At 50.7% G+C, this 21,339-nt stretch overlaps 1 protein-coding gene across 6 annotated transcripts; it reads left to right on the top strand.

Annotated features, from left to right (window-relative positions):
* Window positions 1–1,396: 1,396 nt before the first annotated feature.
* On the top strand, window positions 1,397–20,006 carry SLC38A7 (solute carrier family 38 member 7). 6 transcript variants are annotated; one of them, XR_004002783.1, is made up of 12 exons: window positions 3,830–3,896; window positions 7,324–7,350; window positions 9,899–10,381; window positions 10,768–10,966; window positions 11,364–11,508; window positions 12,371–12,469; window positions 14,351–14,408; window positions 15,445–15,559; window positions 15,899–16,046; window positions 16,437–16,706; window positions 18,197–18,251; window positions 18,401–18,417. XR_004002783.1 is itself a non-coding variant. In XM_030581371.1 (12 exons), the coding sequence occupies exons 3-12, from the start codon at window positions 10,115–10,117 to the stop codon at window positions 18,501–18,503; spliced, it is 1,389 nt and encodes a 462-aa protein (XP_030437231.1). In that variant the 5' UTR covers window positions 3,830–3,896; window positions 7,324–7,350; window positions 9,899–10,114; the 3' UTR covers window positions 18,504–20,006. The 6 variants fall into 6 exon arrangements, 5 of the variants coding, with proteins under 5 accessions (XP_030437233.1, XP_030437232.1, XP_030437231.1 ...); XM_030581371.1 differs by having other exon boundaries at window positions 16,437–16,636; window positions 18,401–20,006; XM_030581373.1 differs by lacking the exons at window positions 3,830–3,896; window positions 7,324–7,350 and adding an exon at window positions 1,397–1,424 and having other exon boundaries at window positions 16,437–16,636; window positions 18,401–20,006.
* Window positions 20,007–21,339: the final 1,333 nt, after the last annotated feature.

Raw genomic sequence — 21,339 nt, forward strand, 5'->3', positions numbered from 1 at the left:
CCCTCAACCTGCCCCCCCCGAGACCCCAACCCACTGCCCCAACACCCGTGAGACCCCCCACCCTGCCCCCGACACCCCCCAACCACTGCCCCAACACCCTTCCCCCTGACCCCTCATCCGCTGCCCCGACCCGCAGGACCCCACCCATCCTGCCCCGCTGACATCCGCACCCACTGCCCCAACCCCTGCGAGACCCCACCCAACCTGCCCCCCTGAAATGCACTGCCCCAACACCCATGGGACTCCCACCCATCCTGTTTCCCCAAGACCCCCACCCACTGCCCCAACACCTGCGGGACCCCCCACCCACTGCCCCAACCAAGGGACCCCACCCACCCTGCTCCCCTGATACCCTCACCCACTGCCCTAACACCCAAGGGAGCCCACACCCACTGCCACAACACCCGCAAGATCCCACCCACTACCCCAATGCCCATGAGACCTCACTCTCCTGAGATCTCCACCCACTGCCCCAACACCCAAGAGACCCCCACTCACTGCCCAATACCTGTGAGACCCCACGCACCCGATGTCTCCACCCACTGCCCCAATACCACGAGACTGCCACCCACTGACCCAACACCCGCGAGACCAAAAAGCGCCCCCAAATTTTTTTTAAATGGTTGAGCAGCTGCTGCTGCTGGGACAGAGAGGGAGTCTGAGCTGCCGGGGGCAGCCGGCAGCCCAGGGGGTCCCCCGGATCAGGGCACCGCAGCGGTAGCCGGCAGCCCAGGGGGTCCCCCGGATCAGGGCACCGCAGCGGTAGCCAGCAGCCCAGGGGGTCCCCCTGGTCAGGGCACCGCCGCGGCAGCCGGCAGCCCAGGGGGGTCCCCTGGCCCAGGGAAACCCCAGGCTGCCGCGGAGGCGCACTGACCCTGGGTCAGGGCGCCACCCCAGCAGCCCAGGGGCCCCCTGGGTCAGGGTGCTGCCACAGCAGCCGGCAGCCCAGGGGATCCCCTGGCCCAGGGAAAGCCCGGGCTGCCAGCTGCTGTGGAGGCGCCCTGACCCTGGGTCAGGGTGCCGCTGCGGCAGCTGGCAGCCCAGGGGGTCCCCTGGGTCAGGGTGCTGCTGCGACTGCCCAGAGGTTCAGGCTGCCGGCGGTGCGCTGACCCAGGGGAATCCCTGGGCTGCCGGCAGAGGCTCAGAAATCAGAATCCCTCTCCCTCCCAGAGCAGGGGCTCCAGCCTATACAATTTTTCTCATTGCCGGCGGCTGCTGGGCAGAGCTGCGCAGCTCTGCTTAGGGCACATGGTAGGAGCCCTGCGATGGCACGACACAAGGACTTCTGGAGGAAAGTGGGGGTTGCCCCCTGGCTCAGCCTCCACATCAGCCCCAGCGAGGGGCACGGAGAAGAAAAGAGCCTCAGCGGCGGTCTGGTGGAGTGGAGGAAGAAAGAGGACCCTGACGCTTATGTGCTGGGCAAGGTAAGCAAGTGCTTCCCCACAGCTCGGCCTCAGGCGCCTGTGCTCCTGCCCCCTTGGTCCTTGGCTGGTCCCTGCTCCTGCTCCCCTTGTGTGTGGGCGGCTGGAGAGAACAGCAGCCTGCGGAGCTGAGCTGCCCCAGTGCCCCCAGGCACCTCCCTCGACCCCATCCCCCCCACAGCCTTGACCCCCAGCTCCGAGCCCAGCCCCTCTGAGCTGGATACCGCCCTGACCCCATCTCCCCACATCCCTGAGCCCAGCCCCTGTGAGCTGGGCACCCCTGAACCCAAAGCCCAGCTCCCCGCCCAGCCCTGGGCAACAGCAGCACCACCCCCAGGCAGCGACAGCCCATTGGTACCAACCATCACAATCACGCATCATCTGCCCATTATGTAATTGCAAATGTATACAGACCATTACAGCTTTTAATGTTTTTAAATAATGTATTTAGTGTATTTTCAAATTATTACAAGTTAATTTTTGAATGTATTTCACTAGTTATTTTTTACATTTCCTAATACATGTTACTATAGTATTGCAAATGTTTTATGGAAGGGGCCCCCAATTTTGCTTTGCTCAAGGCCCCCTGAATCCTCTGGGCAGGCCTGTCTGAGTTTTAAGCCCTGCTGCTGTGTTTTGCCTGCAACAGGTAGGCCTAATCCTGTGAGTGACCCTCATAGCAGCTGCCTGAAGAAGTGCTTGGGGGAATCATGCAGAAGGAGCATGATATTTATTTGAGTTCTCTCCTCATGGAGGCTGCGCTCCACTTGGTGCAGGACAGCAGTCTCAGCAGGACTCTAGGCCCAGCACCTTGCCTCAGTTTGTAGACTTGTACTGCACCCATCACCAGGCTCAGTCTGGCACCGTTACCCCTCACCAGTGCCCAAGAAGCAGTCAAAAAAGTTGGATGGACTGGTTAGGTTAGTTGTCATGCTGTTGCTTGGCCAGTGTAGAGACCACTGAATGCATAGTATTCCTCTGTGATGTTCTGTCCTGAGCACAATTGGCATGTTATGAGGTAGTGCCTGTGAGGGACAGGTGTCTGTTTATGTCATCCAGCCATCATGTCTTAGGTATTCTGGGGGGGGGGGGAGCTTTTCCATCCTACTTTCATTGGATCAAAGTCAAAGATTATTTTCACAGGGAAGTTAGTAGGCATTTAGAACAGATGAACATACCACCACAGAGAGCACTTGGCAACCATCTGAGTGTGTGTGACCTATTTAGTTAGAAAATGGAATTTTCTAAATTTTCTAAACTTAAAGTGCGGAAACATAAATTCTAAATTATAACATGTTACTCTGTGACCGTGTATTGTGTATAATGTATGTGATTTGGGGTGGGGGTGGGGCGCAAGATGGAAGTTTCGCCTAGGGCGCAAAATATCCTTGCACCGACCCCGCGTCCTCCCTCCAAACACTGATGAGGTACAACACCTTGCCATTGCTCCATACTGGGGATCACCTGGTGGGTGGCGGCATGGTCACCTGGAAAGATGCGCTGAGAGCACTCCATGCCTGGCTGAGCAAACAGGAAGAGGAATTTCAAAATTCCCAGAGAATTTAAAAGTCAAGTCTGACGGTTGGTCACCTGAGGGCAGGGCAGTAGGGTTCAAAGTGTGTTTGAAGGGTTCACCAGAGTGACTAGAACAGGCATTGTGGGACACTTCTGGAGACCGAGCAAAGTGCATTAATAGACTGGAGTGTCCACACTGGCACTCCAGTGCTCCAGCTGGGGCACAGGGAGCTTTATGGAGGTGGATTACCAGGGGCACTCCAGCCGCAGAGTCCAGGGGGCTCTACATGCCTTGCCAGTGCGGACACCTCGGGAGTTAGGGCGCCTGGGGCTGACTCAATGTGCTCTAACCTGTAAGTGTGGCCAAGCCCTAAGTGTGTGCAGGGTCAGTTACATATTTAAACATTTCACTTGGTCTGAAAAATAAGAATCCCCCTCCCCCGTGTGCCTGACAGACCAGCCTCTAGGCGAGGTGTTTGCCAGTAAGGAGCTACCCTAATTAGTCTCTTCCACCTCTGAAGAACCTGCTCCTATGAATACAAAGCCCCAGCAAACAACTGTGTGGCAAGATCGGAAACCTGTTTTGCTGTGGGGTCTTGTTTATTGCCTTGTTTATTGGAGTAAGCTAGCTTGGTAAGGTGGAAAACTTTGTACAATTGTGCTGACCTGTCGGGAACCCTCGGGGCTGTGAAATGGAGAAGAGAAACCCATATCTTGCTAAGTGTTAATGCTGGGTTAGGAAACAGGAAATTACTCAGAGAGGGGGAGAGCAGGCAGGCAGGCCGGCCGGCAGCGGAGACCCAGCTGTGGCTGGGAGAGAACTACAGTTCCCAGCCTGCTGTGCGCCGGGTGACGCCAGCTGGGTTGCACGTGGTGCTTAATCATCTGCCTAAGGAGCTCAGAGCCAGTGCTCAGGGGCAGGAGTGGGACTGTGCGAGGCTTTTTGTTCCCGTTCCGCAGGTATGAGGAAGGGGCGGGGGGGGGCTTGTGGCTGGGCTTGGGGGGGCTGGTGGATTAATGAGTACAGGTGTCCCCCAGCGGCCAGCGGAGAGGGGTTTGGTGTCTGTATGCACCAACTCCCCTGTATCAAAACAGGATCCCTCGCCCACCCCTTCTAGGCATCAGTACTGGAGCCCTCAGGTAGTGGCCTCCTCCCCATCTGGGATGACTAAACAGGGTCTCTAGCAGCTATGTGATCATCAGTTCCCTTTCGGTGCTGAAATAGAGCCCTGGAAACCCACCATCACCCACACACCTACGCCCTTCTGTGGATGCCCCCATGTGACACTTCTGCTGCTGCAGGGCCCGCGGTGGAGCTGCCTGCTGTGGACATTAGATCTTAACCATCCCGGCATCCGCCATAAATGAGGATTACTGTTCCCTGTGAGGTGCTTGGTGCAGGCTCTGTGCTTGCCCTTCCCTATTCTTTTGTCCCCATTTCCTATGCTAGTGGGTCTGCTCTTTTTTTCAGGCAGGTGTTTGAAAGGCAGTTTGTTTTTTGCCTGGCTGGAGTTTTCCTACTGCAGGCTGCATGTAGCCTGGCTGTGTTGTGACTGAGGGTCAGCAGTGGCAGAGGGTAGGGCATGGAGCTAAGAGTCTTTCTCCTGGTTATAGTGTCCCTGCTGTCAGCAGATTTCAGGGTTAGACTCCCCACGAGGAAGCTCTGCAGTAGAAGCAAGGGTTTAAAAGTTTCTGCAGGCAGTGTAGTTCTTCCAAATGGATTCATAGGAATCATTAATTGAACCTAGACAGCTAGTCACAGACGTTTGAGCTTCCTGGCTGTAAGGAGAGATAGATGCCACCTGCTTCATAGGAAGGGCTGATACCCTGTACTACACCTGATTGACTGTGCCATGCTATTTGAGGGTTTAGTGTGAAATAAGACTGTAATGAAGAACATTTATTCCTGACATCATGAAGTTTGCTGCCAGCATGGATATTGCAGTATACAAGACAAGGAGTTCAGCTCACTGGATGACTATTGTAATAACTGGAACCTGGTCCTGGGGGGAAATTTCATCCAGACCCTAGATGGCAATTCATTTTATACCCATAAATGTTGACTGATAACTAGGAAGTAGTATTAAGGGTTATCCTACAAGTGTGGTTCTTGTCCAGGTATGTATCTAGTTTAATAAGCTTCAGAAGAAAAATATCTGTCTCAGTGCTGTCTTGTACATGAGAGTTCCACTAGTTAACTACATAGTGAGTTAGAAGTTATTTATGAATTTGGATATGTATGCCCTCAGCTAGCTTTTACCCTGGAAGGGTGACTTGCCCAATAATCATACAGAGGTGTTTGAAGTCAATCTCAGGGCTGTGAGAGGAGATGCTGTTCTCAACCTGCTGCTCAAAAGTGCTCCACACTGTATGTAGTGTTTGAAGACATCCACTTTCCTTGTTAACCAAGAAAACAATGGGAGAGGTCATAAAGATCAACTCATACCTTCCCCCTGGTGTGGCTGCTCTCAGGCTCCTCCCACAAGAATGCTCAGCCCACACCCAGGATCCTCTTTCCCCATAGAGCCCTTCCCAGCTCACGTATGTGGGTCTAACAAGGCACCTGACTCAGTATTTAACTGTTTCCCTGGGGGATCGGGAGCCACTTACAGGTTTGAGGCAAATACTACTGGCCTGTTAATTTTATGGTTTAGGTTTGTTTTCTCTAATCCTATGCTATAATGCTGATGCTGCATGGCTGAGTTACACTTAGAGTAAGACCCTGGGTGACAAAGCTGGTAGCTTATTTTACTAATGCTTGGGTCTTAGTTGATGATCCCATGATAGGGCAAACTCCAGTCTGCTCCTCATTCCTGTCTGCATGTTCCCTGCTTCCTGATCAGCACTAAAATGAGCTGAATAAATATACTGAGGAGCTGTGAATTGTACCAATTGGTGTCATTACTGTTCTGTGGTGGAAGGAGGGAAGTGTCTCTCGCCTCATGCTATAACGGTTAATCCAGTAACTGTGCATAGTGTGGCCGATGAAGGACAATATAAAGGCCCTCATTGCTGGGGAAGGGAGGAAAAATGCAGTTCAACTCCTCATTCAAGCTGCTCCTCTGCATCATGACCAGTTTATAATTAGCGTAGCTCAGTTGTAAACAGAGCTTTGGGGACAAAGCAACCAATGCAGACACGTGAGTAATACTTCTGTGATTAAAAGTAACCTGGATTTGTGCCCTTTTTTGGGGGGGTGGAGGGGAAGGGAGCCTTTTCCCCTCTTTGATTTTTTTTTTTTTGTCTTTCCTGCTTTTTAACCCTTGGGAAGTCTTAATTTTTGTTTTCCTTGTTTTTTTGCTGGAGAGATCTTTGGAGGACCTACAGCAACAGAGTGGCAGCTTTCTTAACCCATGATTCAGGGTTTCCTCCCAACTGTGTGTTGGGTATTTGACTTAGCGATATTAGCGAAACTCAAAAGATTTTAAACAGTTTAATGAAAATCACTTCCTCTTTCAATGAATCTTGTTTTACTTCCTTGGTACTTGGAGAGGACAAGTTCATAGAATCTTCCAAGAGAAATGGAAAACAAGATCTGCATTTCTAATGGAAAAATAGACTTTTTAGGCCTCCTATCCTCAGCACACCGAAGCAAACAAGGGCATAACCTCTATTATTATTTTATTGTGAACTGTAGCACCTAGGAGCCGTAGATGTGAACTCAGGCCCCTTTGTGCTGGGTGCTGTACAAACACAGAATAAGGAGATGCTCCCTGCCCCAGAGAGCATACAGTCTCATCTCTTGCCACTACTTTCTGCATGTCCCCTTTAAGCACTGGCAATAGCTCTTAGTGTAAGGGGAGGATTTCAGACTTGTGCATCTCTGAGCTCCAGAGCTGTGGATCTTACACAAAAGTTGAGATCCCCAACCTAGCAACGACTTTGTGGTGTCCTCTCGTGATGAGTGTGAAAAGCCAGAGACCAATGGTCCCCAGCGTGGTGCCCATGGGCGCCATGGCACTCACCAGGGCATTTATGTGCGCCCGCCTAGTGCCCAGCATGGGAGAGAAGCCGGGGCCCTGCACCTGCCGGGGACAGAGAACTCCGGGGCTGCAGGCTATGGGTGCCTGGGTTCTCTGTCCCTGGCAGGCGCAGGGCTGCAGCTTCTCTCTGGATTCTCTGGGGCTGCAGGTTGCGGGCATCGGTGTTCTCTGTCTTCGGCAGGCGCCAGGCCGCAGCTTCTCTCCAGCTTCGAAGCCGGAGAGAAGCCACGGCCCTGCCCCTGCCGGGGACAGATAACTCTGGAACTGCAGGCTTCATTCTATGTTAAAGTAAGAATAATAAATATATTTGGACCAGCAGTTCAACAGTGTTTTACTTTTTTAAAATAAATAAGGTGAAAACTGTTCATATTTATTTTGTAAAAATGCCTTAATTTTTCTTACAGGTAGATAAAAAAGAGCAAATTCACATGGTAAGGTGAAAGAGTAATTGCTGAATAATTTAATACCTTTTACATGTAAAATTACCCTTTTTATCTTATGGATTCATATATTATGTCATAAAATATGATTTTTTTGTATTATTTAATGTACAAATACAAAATAAGCCTTGAAAAATTGTTGGCACCCGCCACTCTCTTCTGAAAACATGAACGTGCTACTGGCCACAAAAAGGTTGGGGACCACTGCCATAGACAATGCTTGGGAGAGGGAGGATTGTGGAGTGAAGTGCCCACTCCAGATTTCTGCTTGGCCTGCCGGGGTGAGGGAGAGGGGCTCCCTGCCCTGAGGCAGGTTCGGCTTCTGTCTCTGGCATCCGGGGATAGGCACTTTTCATGCTGGCTGCTCTGGATCGCTGCTCTATGCAGCCTGGTGGCTGCCTGAAAGGCTGAGGTGGAAGGGGAAGGGGGCGGCCTGCCCTGCCCCTTCTCCTTCCCACCCTGGCCTGACTGCTGTGGACAGGGTCCAACTGAGCAGGAAATGTGCCAGGGGAAGGGGGAAACTCCAGCTTGCTCAATCCCTGTACCCAGCAGCCAGGCTCAGGCGAGCCAGGCCACTGCCCCACACAGGTGCTCTCTCAGGCCACTGTAGCACGTGGAGTCAGCAATCCAGAGTGGCCAGCATCAGCCAGTGTGAAAAGTGGCTTCTTCCTGCTCCCTGCCCAGGCCTCGTTGCCAGGGAGAGCAGCCGAACATGCTTCGGGAGAGGCTCAGTGGGAGACGGACATACCTCACCCCATCTGCCCCCTCCCTCCTGCCCCCCCCTCTTGCGGGGAGAGCGCAGCAGCCATGGGAGGTTGCTGAGCAGAGCAGACACGTGGGGCATTCTGAGCTGCTCCCTCCGCTTGGTTCTGCGCTCCTGTCATTCCAACTGGCAGCTCTTCAAGTCTTGCCCTGAACTTTGTCCCAAAGGAGGACAAGGGCTTTTGCTGTGTTTGCAGAAACATGAGTTGGAAATAAGGAAGCTGGCTTTGAAATACAGCTCTGTGTGTGTGTGTGTGCGCGCGCGCGTTTGAATGAATTTTAGTGACCAGGCACCAGTTTCACACCCTTGTGGCTTGAAGTTCTCTCGAGCCACAGGATGGGTGCAGCATAGACCACGCGAGCAGTGCAAACAGCTCACCGCTGTGCCTCAGCTCTGACCTGGAGGGGCCAATTGTTCAGAGACAGGAGCTCTCTTTCTGTCTGTCCAACCCCTGGGCCTGTCAGCTGAGACAAAGATGAGCAGTTGTGGTGATGGCATGCAAAAATCCTTATCACAAGTGACAACAGAGCTGGGCCGTCTAGCTCAGGCAGCGGAGGCTCAAGCTGTAAGAACCAAAGGTCCCAGATTGGGTTCCCACTGCTTACGACCTGCCCAGGATGCAGTGTCCTGTTTAAATGGGAGGTTAAGTTGTGGAACAGCTGGTAGAGTACAAGAGGAGTGTTGGTCCAGCAAGCCAGCTGTGTCTAGCCTGATTTTCATATACACTTGATGGCAGGGTGGATTTGATTTAGATCATGATTTAAATAACTAATCAGGAAGACTCGATTTAATCATGGATTTCAACATAAAAGTGTATTCTTGTTGGTGGTTATAACCTTAATACATATTCTTCACAACTCAGAGGTAGATGTAGGTTTCATTTTTAGAAGGTACATGCTATACATTTTTAAACAGTGATTTATTTTGAAAACTTTTCAGATTAGTTTTACAGCTATATCAGAAAATGAATGATTGGTTATTTCATTTACCAAAAGTAATTGAAGCAGATGTTTATGAAATCATTGGGAGGTGAACTATCTCCAATTCAGGAGGTTAATCATTAATATTTGGAGAATTTTCTTGCCATGGTGTATTAGGAGGAGAACATCACCAGACAGACATTTTTAACTGTTTTATGTAACTAAAACAACAACTTTATGTATTCTGGATTTTTTTCTTCAACAGCAAACATATGCTTGTTTTGTTAAAATACTATCTGAATTTTTGAATTTAGTTAAACATTCAAGTTTTTTAAAATCAGGTTTGTTTTATATTAAAATTGTTCGTAAATAAAATCATTAAATGAAATATTAAAACTTAAAAAAAAAAACCAGCCATTTTTGCTGTTAACAAGCATGTTGTCTCTGGAGACACAAATCCACAGTTTGAGAACTGCAAAACTAAGCATCTCTGATGGTATCTTCTACACTGAACTCTGAGTCCCGTTGGGCAGATAGAAAGATTAACCTAAATAATCTATACAGAAGCCTCTGGAACCCCATAAGGTTGGGTCCCTAATCCATGAACTGTTGGAACTCATTTACAAAACTTTTCTTAAACATTATATGAATATATTGTCTCATACTATAGAATTAGAATTTATAATTCCTATTCCAGGATGAGATACATTGTAGCCCAAAGATATCTTAATTAAAACTATCTTTAGATAGGTTTTATCCTCAAAAAGCATTTTATCAAAAAAAATCTGATTTATTTAATAATTGATTTTTATCCACCCTGCTTGATGGTGCTGCTCCTCCTCTGCTCCTCTTCTAGGTGCAGTAAAGTAGCCTGAACTCTGTGTCTGGGGACCCCTGGACAAGGCCACTTGTGCCTGTAGCAAGATAATGAGTCTGCCTGCTTTGTGACCCCCTGGAGGCTGGGGCTGGATGGAGTCGATGTTGTCTGGTGTTTCCTTTGCCTGAGGTCTTGGCCTGGTGATGAGGCACTAGGGAGAGGCAGAGAGCAGTTAGCGCGCTGCCGGACGGGGAAATGGCCCAGCACAATGTGGGGATCAACAGGGAGTACGGAGACTGGGACTGGAGCGCCGACGCCGGGGAGCGGGCAAGGCTACTGCAGAGCCCTAATGTGGAGACTGGGCCGAAGAGCGACGAGGGGCAGAGACCTGGAGCGGGGACCACCTCCACCCTCGGGGCCGTCTTCATTGTGGTGAACGCTGCCCTCGGGGCTGGGCTGCTCAACTTCCCTGCAGCCTTCAGCACTGCGGGTGGCGTGGCCGCAGGGATCGCACTGCAGATGGTGAGCCGGGCAGGCCTGGGGAAGGGGCTGTGGGTGCCTGGGATTCCCTGCAGGAGAAGGCAGAGGATCATAGAATCATAGACTTTAAGGTCAGAAAGGACCATTATGATCATCTAGTCTGACCTCCTGCACAATGCAGGCCACAGAATCTCACCCACCCACTCCTGTATCAGACCTGTGTCTGAGCCACTGAAGTCCTCAAATCATGGTTTAAAGACTTCAAGGTGCAGAGAATCTTCCAGGATCGTGCAGGAGACATCCTAGCAAATGATCCCACTCAGTGCTCCAGGGCCAGGTGGTAGGCCCCGGGCTCAGCATATTTGTCTGGGTGGGATGGGCCATTGGCTTGAGGTGCCAGAGCTCTGACTGCCCTACTCTGCCCACAGTCCCTGCTGGTGTTCATTATTGGAGGGCTGGTGATCCTGGCTTACTGCTCGCGGGCCAGCAACGAATGCACCTACCAGGAAGTGGTGTGGGCTGTGTGTGGCAAGGTCCCTGGCGTGCTTTGTGAGGTTGCCATTGCCGTCTACACCTTTGGCACCTGCATCGCCTTCCTCATCATCATCGGAGACCAGCAGGACAAGAGTGAGTGCTCAGGCCTGCCCCCTGAGAGGGAGGGGAGGGCGTGGAGCAGGGGCGAAGCTGCTTCTCTGCAGGTGATGGGCATTTTCCGTGCCCCATCCTTGCAGCTTGTGCTGGGCCTGGCAGCCCTCAGGAGCCAGGTTGAGGGGATGCCCTGAATGACGGCCACACAGACCTGCAGTCTGTTGGGTTCCTTTCACCAGACCCTCCAGCGTCCCAGGGTTGAACTGCCAGGGCTGGGGCCCCTGAGCTCTCTGCCTCTGATTCAGAGCAACTTCCATTCTTCCTCCTCCTCCCCATGTTCTCTGGCCCAGGTTCGAGATCTGCCCTCTAGCGAGAAGTTGGCATTGGGCTTGGTTGTGTCCTGACCATACTGTTCTACCCTTGTCTCCTTCACCAGTCATTGCTGCGCTGGTGAAGGATCCCCAGAGGCCAGATGGCAGCCACTGGTATGCGGACCGCAAGTTCACCATCAGCATCACAGCCTTCCTCCTAATCCTGCCCCTCTCCATCCCAAAGGAGATTGGCTTCCAGAAATACGCCAGGTGGGTGCTTGGGAACTGTGGGTGGGAGGATGCCAAAGGGACAGGCAGGCAATTGGGCCTGACCAGAGTGTTCAGTTGTGTTCTAAGATGGCAGCAGAGCCTAATGAGTAGGGCACTGGACAGGGATGAAGGAGACCAGGGTTCTAGTCCCAGCTCTGGCAATAAACTCTGTGACGTTCGGCAAGTCCCTTCACTGCTCTTCGCCTCAGTTTCCCCACCTGTAATATGGGGTGTAAAGTGCTCTCAGGGCATCATATGAAAAGCATTGTATTTATCACAAGCCCCCCCTTCTCCAGCTCTTCCATACCAAGCCAGAGTAGGAGACTGGGGTGGCGGGAGTGGGTTCCATGTGTCTCTGGTTTCTCCCTGGGGACAATGAAGATGGTCCCATAGGTAAGCAGGTGTCATATGTCTCTGCTAACACTTTCCTTTGCATGTCACACTGTCCCCAGAGCGAGCAATGGGAGCACAGGCCTATACAGGCGTCTGCTGCTTTAACCACCAGGTCCTCTAATGGTTTGGAGCAGGGCTAGACAACAGATGTTCTAGGTAGAAAATCAGTGGCCATTGGTGGCTGGCTTATCCTAAGGCTACCACTGAAGGAGTTGGATTGATGGTGGCAGTGGTGGGAGATTGGAAGGAGCCAGGGTCCTGGAGGGAGAATTGGGTGGGGTGTAGTGGGATATCACAGCTGGGCCCTCTGGGAGAACCGTGGGAATGTACCAGGGAAAGGGAGATGCCGCTGGAAGATGTCCCTGTCCAGGCTCACCAGATTCTCCCCAGGGAGGCTCTGAACAAGGAGTAAGAGTGAGCAGATGTGGGGAGCAGCACTGTCATCTGTCCAGTCTCTTCTTTTTTGCAGCTCCCTGAGCGTGATTGGCACCTGGTATGTTACCGCTGTTGTCATCATCAAATACATCTGGCCTGACAAGGAGATCTCCCCAGGACACATCCCCACGCGGTACGTGAAAGCGGCACCCATGCTTCAAAACCAGGCTGTATCGAGTCCCAAGTTAGATTAGGGAGATAAAGGGGTGGCCCTAACCCGGAAATCCCCGCCCCTCCCGTCGCAGAGCAGCTGTCTGATTCTGATTAGCAGTGAAAGAGCTAATGATGCTGAAATGCGAACGGTCATACATTCCCACTCTAAATGAGTTCAATCTACACGTCTCCAAGAGCTGCTCTTTTGGTTTGGCTGCAGGCTCAGGCAGACAGTTCACCATTGGGGCTGCTTCTAGGGGATTTGCTTTGCAACCAGGTGGCTAAGAACTCTTTGAACTCAAACTTTTAAACGAATATATATTTTAATTGAAGCTTCTTACTCCAATCCCCACAGGGAAATTAAATCCACTTTCATAATGTGTGTAAATGCTGACTCATTTCAGCCAGGTGCCTTCTCTGTCCCACTGTTATACAGGATGGGAGAGAGCACTTTATTATTTCCCTGTGGGTCTCCTAGTGCATTTTGTCCTGGAGAATTGTAAGATCCTTGGGGCAGGGACTGTGTCCATCTCTGATTTGTACAGCACAGAGCGTGTTACTGGTTCTTAAATGACACAGTCTGCAGAAACGTCTGGTACATCAGACAAGCACTGGCCTTGGTTGCCACCAGGTATCTATCCCCATGAAAGTCTGATATCTTATGAGCTAGAAAGAGCAGCTTGCTATATGTTATGGGGAAGCTGGGATTTCCGAATGGTTAGAGAGGAAACCTTAAAATAGTCACTCAGAACAGGCAAAAATATAGGGGGTTTTCCAGGCAGGACAGCTTTAAATATCCTGGCAATGGACAAAATATCCAACAAGTCTCTTTTATAGTTATTAATCTTATACAACAAATAACATCAAATATCAGTAATAAAGGAAAACAATGGAAGTATACATTTCATTTTAGCCAAATGGATTAATGAATTATATTGTGCTGTACAGGGAAGCAAAGGCTGTTGGCCTTTGTTAAATTTATCTGTAGATACAAAGTGGTGTATTTTATGGCACATTCCTGGGCGAACGAGATTTGGTTCACTGGTCTCCAGTAGTGTTTCAGATTAGGTCCTCTTCTCTGCTAATGGGTCACTAGATGGCACTCTGCTCTTTTGACTCAACCTCCTGGCATTGTGTGTGTGTTAGAGCACTGTGCCATCTTATGGATGAGCTGTAAAACAGAGGCCTTGATCACTTGTTGCCATTTTAAAAATTCCCTCCCTTTGCAAGTGTCCAGGCCAATTGCATCTTGGGTGATTAAATTCTGTCCACCTCACCCTTTGTACGTGTGCCTCAGAAGAAGGCCTCACTATCATTTTTACGTTGGTCAAATAATATGATGATTTTCTTATGTAGCATTGCACCCACCATCCATACTGTGGTCAAACAGATTTTAGATCCAGCCTGATGATCTAACCTCCCTTCTATTTGCTTAGTACCTTATAGAGAATTTTCAGAACAAACTAAATAGGGATAAGAGGGAAACACAGGCCAAGATTTTCAACAGTGGCTGGTGACTTTCCAAGTACCTCTGTTTGGGGGTACCTGACTTGAGATGACTTTTAGAGGGGCCTGATTTTTGAGAGGGTGGATGCTCAGTACTTTGTGAAAATCCGGGCCCTTTAAGGTGTCCAGTGGGGCACCCCAAAAATCACTAGTGCCCTTTGAAAACATTGACCACTGCATGTGCGGGGAAGCCTCCAGTCATTGTGCAGAACTGCAGTGAAATGAGCATGCCCTGGTGCACCCCGCAAATGCCCTCTGGAGAGTGACTGTACATGTGCTGTTGAGATCTGCTATTTAACCTAAGTGTCTGCGCTGGCAGCTAGATCTGAACTGGCTGTGATTTCCCTCTCCACAGCCCCGCCTCCTGGATGGCCGTGTTCAACGCCATGCCCACCATCTGCTTCGGATTCCAGGTACAGCTGCTCCCAGGAAGACCTGGGCTGATGGAGATCTAAGACAAGTTAGGAGCAGGAAATGTCCGTCTGTCTCATTTGCTGACCCTCTTTTGGATTAATTTTGGTCCCCTCCTGCCCCTCCTTTGCTTTAATACCAAGGCTCCTACTGCCCCTGCTGGGGCCTCAGACTTATGTGAGATGCCAGCAAAACAACAGTGTCTTAAAATTACCATTGAAGCTGAGGACAGAGATGACCTGTTGTGCTCCACTTGGTCCCTTTTTTGAGGCCAGAACTGGCTTGTTCCCTGCAAGACCTTGTCAAGTGTTGTATCCAGTCTAGTTCTAACTGGCCCAAGTAACAAGATTTCCACCAGTTCCTTGGGAGATTGTTCCCCAGTGAGAGAGAGCTCACTTGTGCTCAGGGTGTTTCCCTGGGAGTTCAGCCTAGGAGTCCCTTTAATTTCACTTCAGTACTCCAAATTATGCCCCTACCTCAGGCTGAATAACACTCCTGAGCGTTCTCACCCTTCCAGTGTTTGCAGATTGTTATTCTGTCGCCTAGCCCCGCCATCTATATTAGCTGTTCTCCTTTCCTCCTCTGTCAGTCCCTGCCCCGCCCCCTGGCCTGTTTTTCTTGCCCTTCCCTGAACTCCCTGGGGCTGGGTAGTGGCATCCATCAGGCTGAGTAGGGAGAGGGATGCTTTCGCCATCCATGACATTTCCCATCATGTCAATTTCACGGCTAAATGTTTCCCTGCCAGCACACGGCCTGGCTTTATGCTGGACGGATCCGGGGTGGGTAAATTAGACTGAACCCAAGGAACAGCTGGGAGGTGGGCTCCCCTTGTCCAGAAACAAATCCAGGTGTCTCTTAACTCAGTTATGGTCTCTGCGTTGGTTGCCTTCCCTGATAACTTGTTCCAGTGTGTGGAGGGGCTGCCTGCCTTTATGTCCCCTTCCTCTCCCAGGGTAAGGCTGGCGTTGATGGATTCCCCCCCGGAGCACAGAACGCCTGGCCCAGCAGCCCCTTGCATGCTCTTTCTATCTCTGGCAGTGCCATGTGAGCAGCGTGCCCGTCTTCAATAGTATGAAGCGGCCCGAGGTGAAGCCGTGGGGAGCGGTGGTGACGGCAGCTATGGTTATCGCTCTCTTTGTCTACGCAGGAACAGGTAGGAGCAAGGCCCTTGTCTCTGGCCTGCCCACGGGGCCCAGCCACTGTTGCCACAGCACGTTCTCTTGGAAGACTTCGGTTGGGGAAGCTGCGAGTTTCCCCTCAGGCAGAGCTGCTGAGAGAGACACCCTGGGGCTGGAGTTGCTGTAAACTGTCCCGCAGCCACTGCGGCTGAAGAGCTGCTGTCATCTGTGTGCATTCGGCACTCTGACCCCAGATCCAGCTAGAGCCTGGGCCCCAGGGACAAACCCAGCCACCTCCTTCAGCCAAATCTCTGTGCCCCATCTTTCCCCTAGCTGCTGCTGGCATCCTCCCCTGGCTTTCTCTTCCCCTCTAGGGATCTGCGGGTTCCTGACGTTTGGTGCGAGCGTGGACCAAGATGTGCTGCTGTCCTACCCCTCCAACGATGTCCCCGTTGCCATTGCACGGGCCTTCATCATCCTCTGCGTGCTGACATCCTATCCCATCCTGCACTTCTGCGGCAGGTGAGAGGCGTGGGAGGTGGCCAGGAGTGACAGAAGTGCCCTAAAAGTTTGTGTGTTGGGGGGGGGTAACACAGGCACTCAAACTGTGGCCCCCTGCTTGCTCCCCCCCGCTTGCTTACCCTTCCTATTGGTATCGCCCTAACCTCCTGTTCCAGTGCCCCTGGAGGTGGCTCATGGGGCGCTCCAGACTAAATGGATTGGTTCTCCCCTGTGCTGCCATGCTGTCTTCGAGGGGCAGGCCGGGCTGTGCCCAGGCTACTAGAGATCCTGCTGTTCTGAACGTACATATGTTCCTGGTAACCAATCAATGGTGGGGGAATCCTGATACGTGAGGTCTGGGATCACAGTAGGCAGCCCCCCAATTCTCCCATCTCTCTTCCTCCTGCGCAGGGCCGTGCTCGAGGGGCTCTGGCTACGCTACAAGGGGGAAATGGTGGAGGAAGATGTGGTCCGCGAGAGGCGCCGGCGTGTGTTCCAGACAGTCTGCTGGTTTCTCCTGACTCTTCTCCTGGCCTTGTTCATCCCAGATATCGGCAAAGTCATCTCTCTCATCGGGGGCCTGGCTGCCTGCTTCATCTTCGTCTTCCCGGGTACGGCCCCAATGTTCCATGGGTTGGAATGACGCGGCAGCCAATCAGAAAGCAGCCAGCCTGTTGAACAGTGAGCACTGTGTTTCATTGGGTTGCTGAAGAAGGCCCTGGGGTCACGCTTCACGGGCACCCTGGAGGTTTATGTGCCAGGAGTCCTTCAGATCCGTTCCCACTAGGAGATCAGTACCGGCTGTCTGGCTCCATATCCCATCCAGCTCCATGGCGTGGGCCTGTATCGGAGGCAAGGGGAGGCCAAACAGGATGCAGCGCACCTCCCTTTGGAGACTCGCTGGCCAGACGCCTTTGGGAGACCACCACTGAAAGGGCACCTGGGACGTGGCTCCGCCCCGAGGCCCCACTCCCGCTCGTCTTTTTCCCTCGAGGCTCCGCCCCCTCCTCCAAGGCTCCCCTGCCCTGTGCCTCGCTCCTTCCTCCCCTTGGGGGAGAGAGAGCAGGCCTTGGGGCAGGGCCACAGTCCAGGTGCCAATGCACTTCTAGGGAGCTTCAGGCGTTGACATCCAGCCTCCCCAAATCCAGGTGGCACGCACCATACATGCTCCATAGTATGCTGAGTGCCGTACAGCCCCTTTTGAGCCAAGGTTCCAGGAAAAGATCACAAAAGGACAAGACGGGGACACATACACACACTCTCTCACTCCCACTCCCTCTCCCTTTCCCTCTGTGGTCCTGAATACAACAAAACCTTATCCTCCCTTCAAGGACAGGGAGACATCAAGGGCTCAATTCGCAGCAAAGAAGGCCCAAAGTCCATGCCCCCATTGCCACTGCCTTCCCCCTCTTCTCCCCCCGCCTTCCCCCCCCCCCCAAAAAAAGAAAGTGGCCCCAAATCATGAGAAGTAGTATAGAGGAAAGGACTGGTGCTGTCCCCATGTGACATTAAGTGTACCACACTGGTAAGTCACTGTGGAGCCAGACTTGTGATTGTGAGATCTAAATGGGGGGTGGGAGTGAGTTTGGCTGGCTGTGTCCTGAACTTAATACGCTTGCGGGGTAAGAGAGGTATGGGAGGGGTACTGAGTGCTCCCCCTCCCCCAGCCTGGTTAGCAGGGCACTTAGCACACATTTCTAGAGGGGGTGGAACTGTCCCCTTTGAGAAGGCAATAAAATGCAACATATTGGGATGGAGGGTATGGCCTGGTGGTACTGATTGCCTGTGCTGTCTCCTGCCAGGCAAGGGAATCCAGTTCTTTCTTATTCTGGACTCTTTCTTCTTATGTCATCCATGCTCCAGGACAGGAGAGGCTGCATGCTGAAGGGGGATGCAGAGGGAATTCCTTGATCCCTTTAATTAATTAGCAGCATTGATAGGACAGTACTTCCCAGTCAGGCTGGGAGGGTGATGGTGATGGGGGTCTTATCTTCCCTCTATCTCACTGTAACAAGTCAAGAAAAAACAAAGAGGGCTTGTCTGTGTGTCTCTCCAATTCCTGACTCCTCTGCCTTCTGGGTGTGGCTGTTTAAGTCTCTGCTCAGGAATCTGACTGCTGATCACTATGATTATTCTGATGTTCAACGTTGTTTGCATTCCCTCCCTGCTAGGACTATGCCTGATTCAAGCCAAACTTTCCGAAATCCAGGAAACTAGGTCAACCAGGTAAAAAGCAAATTCGCTGTCTATTTCTCCCTCCCTTTTCGCAAGATGATTCAGACGTTGGTTCCCATTGGCGGGGTTCAGCCAGACACTATATCAAGGTGAGTTCCTTTGCCTGATGTTGCACCCTGACCTGTCTTCTCTATTCACAGCTGGTGGGCGCTGGTCAGCTATGGGACGTTTATGGTCACGCTTGGAGCCTTCATCTTTGGACAAACCACTGCCAATGCCATCTTTGTGGATCTGATGGCCTGACTCATTCCACAGGACTGGCTGATGCTGCCCTCCTTAGAAGTAGCTTTGCCTTTGGGACAGCCCGGGACTGAAGGAAAAAATTGATTTGGCTTCCAATGTTTCCAAAAAGTTGGTTGGAGAGGAACATATTCCTCTCCTGCTGGGGATTTTGTTAGTCTGTTTCATTGGGAGAGTCCTACAGGCTTGTGTGTTCATTGTCTAACACACCATCAGGTCAGGGTTTTGTTCTAGCTTCTGGTTCCCAGGCCTGGGAAATTGCAGAGGCTCACTACAGAGAATTCAGACACTGACCCAGTGGGCGTGCACAGCACGATGCCCTCCTGGAACGAGGTCATGATGGAAGCCTTTGTGCAGAAGGTCCCTGGAGCGCCGCACTGGAATTCCATGCTGAATTGCTACCCCTTTTGGGGTAGAAATCTCTGAAGAAGTGTGTTTGGGATTCACAGTGTGTAATAGGCAGTACCCCCCACCCCCAGGGTAGGAGACCAGCAGGGAACCAGGAGACCATACTACATTGGGCTGCATCTCCTCTCTGACAAATCCTCTCTCCCAAACAAAAGGGCCTTAAACTGCCTGTTTTAATAGTGAAATGACTGGTGAGACATATAAAGCAATCTGGTAACCTTGCTTTATGAACTTAGAAATGATTCATGTCGAGGTTTTTAGCTTCAGATGATAAAACCACAGGAAATTTTCCCTAAGAAACAATACTTGTATTGATGATCACTCCTTATGCTGTGTGTGAGAATGAAATACTCCATTCTTGCATGATGAGACCGTTGTCTCTGTCATGGTAAGAGTGCTGGGAAGGGAAGGGAATAGATATCAGATAAGCTGAAGAAAGGAATGCTTTTTAATACACCTGAGTGCAATTCCTCAATCATGCTTCATGAAGAACTCTAGTAAATACATTCCTTTCTTTGTTCTAGGCTATCAAGTTCGTTTCTATAGAAAAATTTCTGCCATATCACTTTGTTCATTTTTTTTGTTTTTGGTTTTGTTTTGTTTTGTTTTAAATGCTGGGCTCTCTCATCTAGTCAGTCTTTTCTGTTCTCACTTACCTCAACCAGGGGATTACTTAACCTGCCTCTGATTGGTTTACATTTTTACTGGAAGGTGCTGCTGATTGGCTATTTTGTAACAAGAACTTTTCTTCTTCTTTGTAGTTGGGTGGAAAACAGGGCCAGGGAAGAATCTAACAAAGCACATCTGTCCTGACGTGCCACTGAGCACCAACAAAGCAGTGTGATGTTTACAGAACCAGTCTTCCCCCTTCATGCATTTGGGAGCTTGATCGCTATTTAGTTAAAGTGCTATGACTCTGTAACAATTATTTATTGATTGGAGGGTTCAGAGTTTTCAAAGGCTCTTGTCATTTCAAATCCTGTTCTTCCAGGACGGATGTTTGCTGGACGGGGCTGATAATCTTAGGCAGGGCCGGCTCCAGGGTTTTTGCCGCCCCAAGCAGCAAAAAAAGAGGAGGGAAAAAAACCCCAGTGGTCGTGATCTGCAGCTCTACCGCTGCTGCTTCAGTCTTCGGCGGCTGGTCCTTCGCTCCGAGAGGGAGTGAGGGACCCACCGCCGAAGACCCTGGGTGTGCCACCCCTCACCGTTGGCCACCCCAGCTGGGCTGGTGCCTGGAGCTGGCCCTGATCTTAGTTTAAAGGGACACTGTGAGGGCAAAAATCTTAAATAACTTTAAAAGCCCTCCACATGGATTATATTAAATACCTACAATTATTAAAACTGAGAATTTCTAAATAGCCCAGAGTAAACAAACTATACTATTCACTGTTTGCATTTCTCTGCACTTGGAAGAGGAGAAACAAACTGGTCAGTTTCACTTTTGTTTCTAGTCAGTTTCACTCTGCTAGCCTCAGAGGTTAGCACAGTAGCTGGGTTGCAAACTCTGTAGAGGGTAGTTAGATCTCAGTGGAAAACTGTTCTCATTGGAATTTAAAAACAAACTTTTCTGTTGGTCTGTTTTGTAAAATAAATAAAATAACTCTGGGTTTGTGTTTTACCATAAAACCTAAATGTTGAACCTAAGTTGACTTGACCACTCTTTAATATAACCACATTCTCCAAGGGACCTGCCTCTCTCCCTGAATGTTTGTTCCTACTGCTGGAGAGGCACGTTCCCAGGAATACCAAACTTTACTGACACGGAGATTTGCAGAGAGTTACCCCCAATGTGGTGGTCAGTATATGAAATGTAACATTCTGTTTTCAATCACGCATTTCTGATTATGTTTCTCTTCTGTGCATAGATGATGTGGGAGGCCCAATGGGAATCTGTTTAATTCTTTATAACATTTGCTCTCTACAAATACACTTTCCAATAAAACACTACAGTAGCACGGCTTCTGAGCATATCACACCCTTGCTCTGTATGCATGTTATCCTCCCCCCTCGGCTCCCCCATTCTGTGATACCAAAAATGTTCAGCTCCTAATGAGGGTGTCATTAAGCCAGTGCGCTCTCTGAACCGAAGTGGATGTGGTGTCAGTTAAATACTAATTTTAGGCACCCTAATTTTCCTCTGTGAAATGGTGTGTGCTTTTGTTTTGCACAGTATGGCTTTCTAGACTTCTGCATTCTAGTTTGAAAAGCCTCAACTCAGGCCAGGTCCACACCACAAAGTTCTGGTAGCAAAGCTGTGGCGGTCAGGGATATGGAAAAACCATCTCCATAGCTGACACAGCTATGCCAGCAAAAGCCCTGCTGGAGACCCAGCTGTGCCACCAAAAGAGGGCTTCTCATAGACTCTAGGACTGGAAGGGACCTCGAGAGGTCATCGAGTCCAGTCCCCTGCCCTCATGGCAGGACCAAATAC

The sequence above is a fragment of the Gopherus evgoodei genome, chromosome 12 (assembly GCF_007399415.2).
Source record: "Gopherus evgoodei ecotype Sinaloan lineage chromosome 12, rGopEvg1_v1.p, whole genome shotgun sequence".
Taxonomy (NCBI): Eukaryota; Metazoa; Chordata; order Testudines; family Testudinidae; genus Gopherus; species Gopherus evgoodei.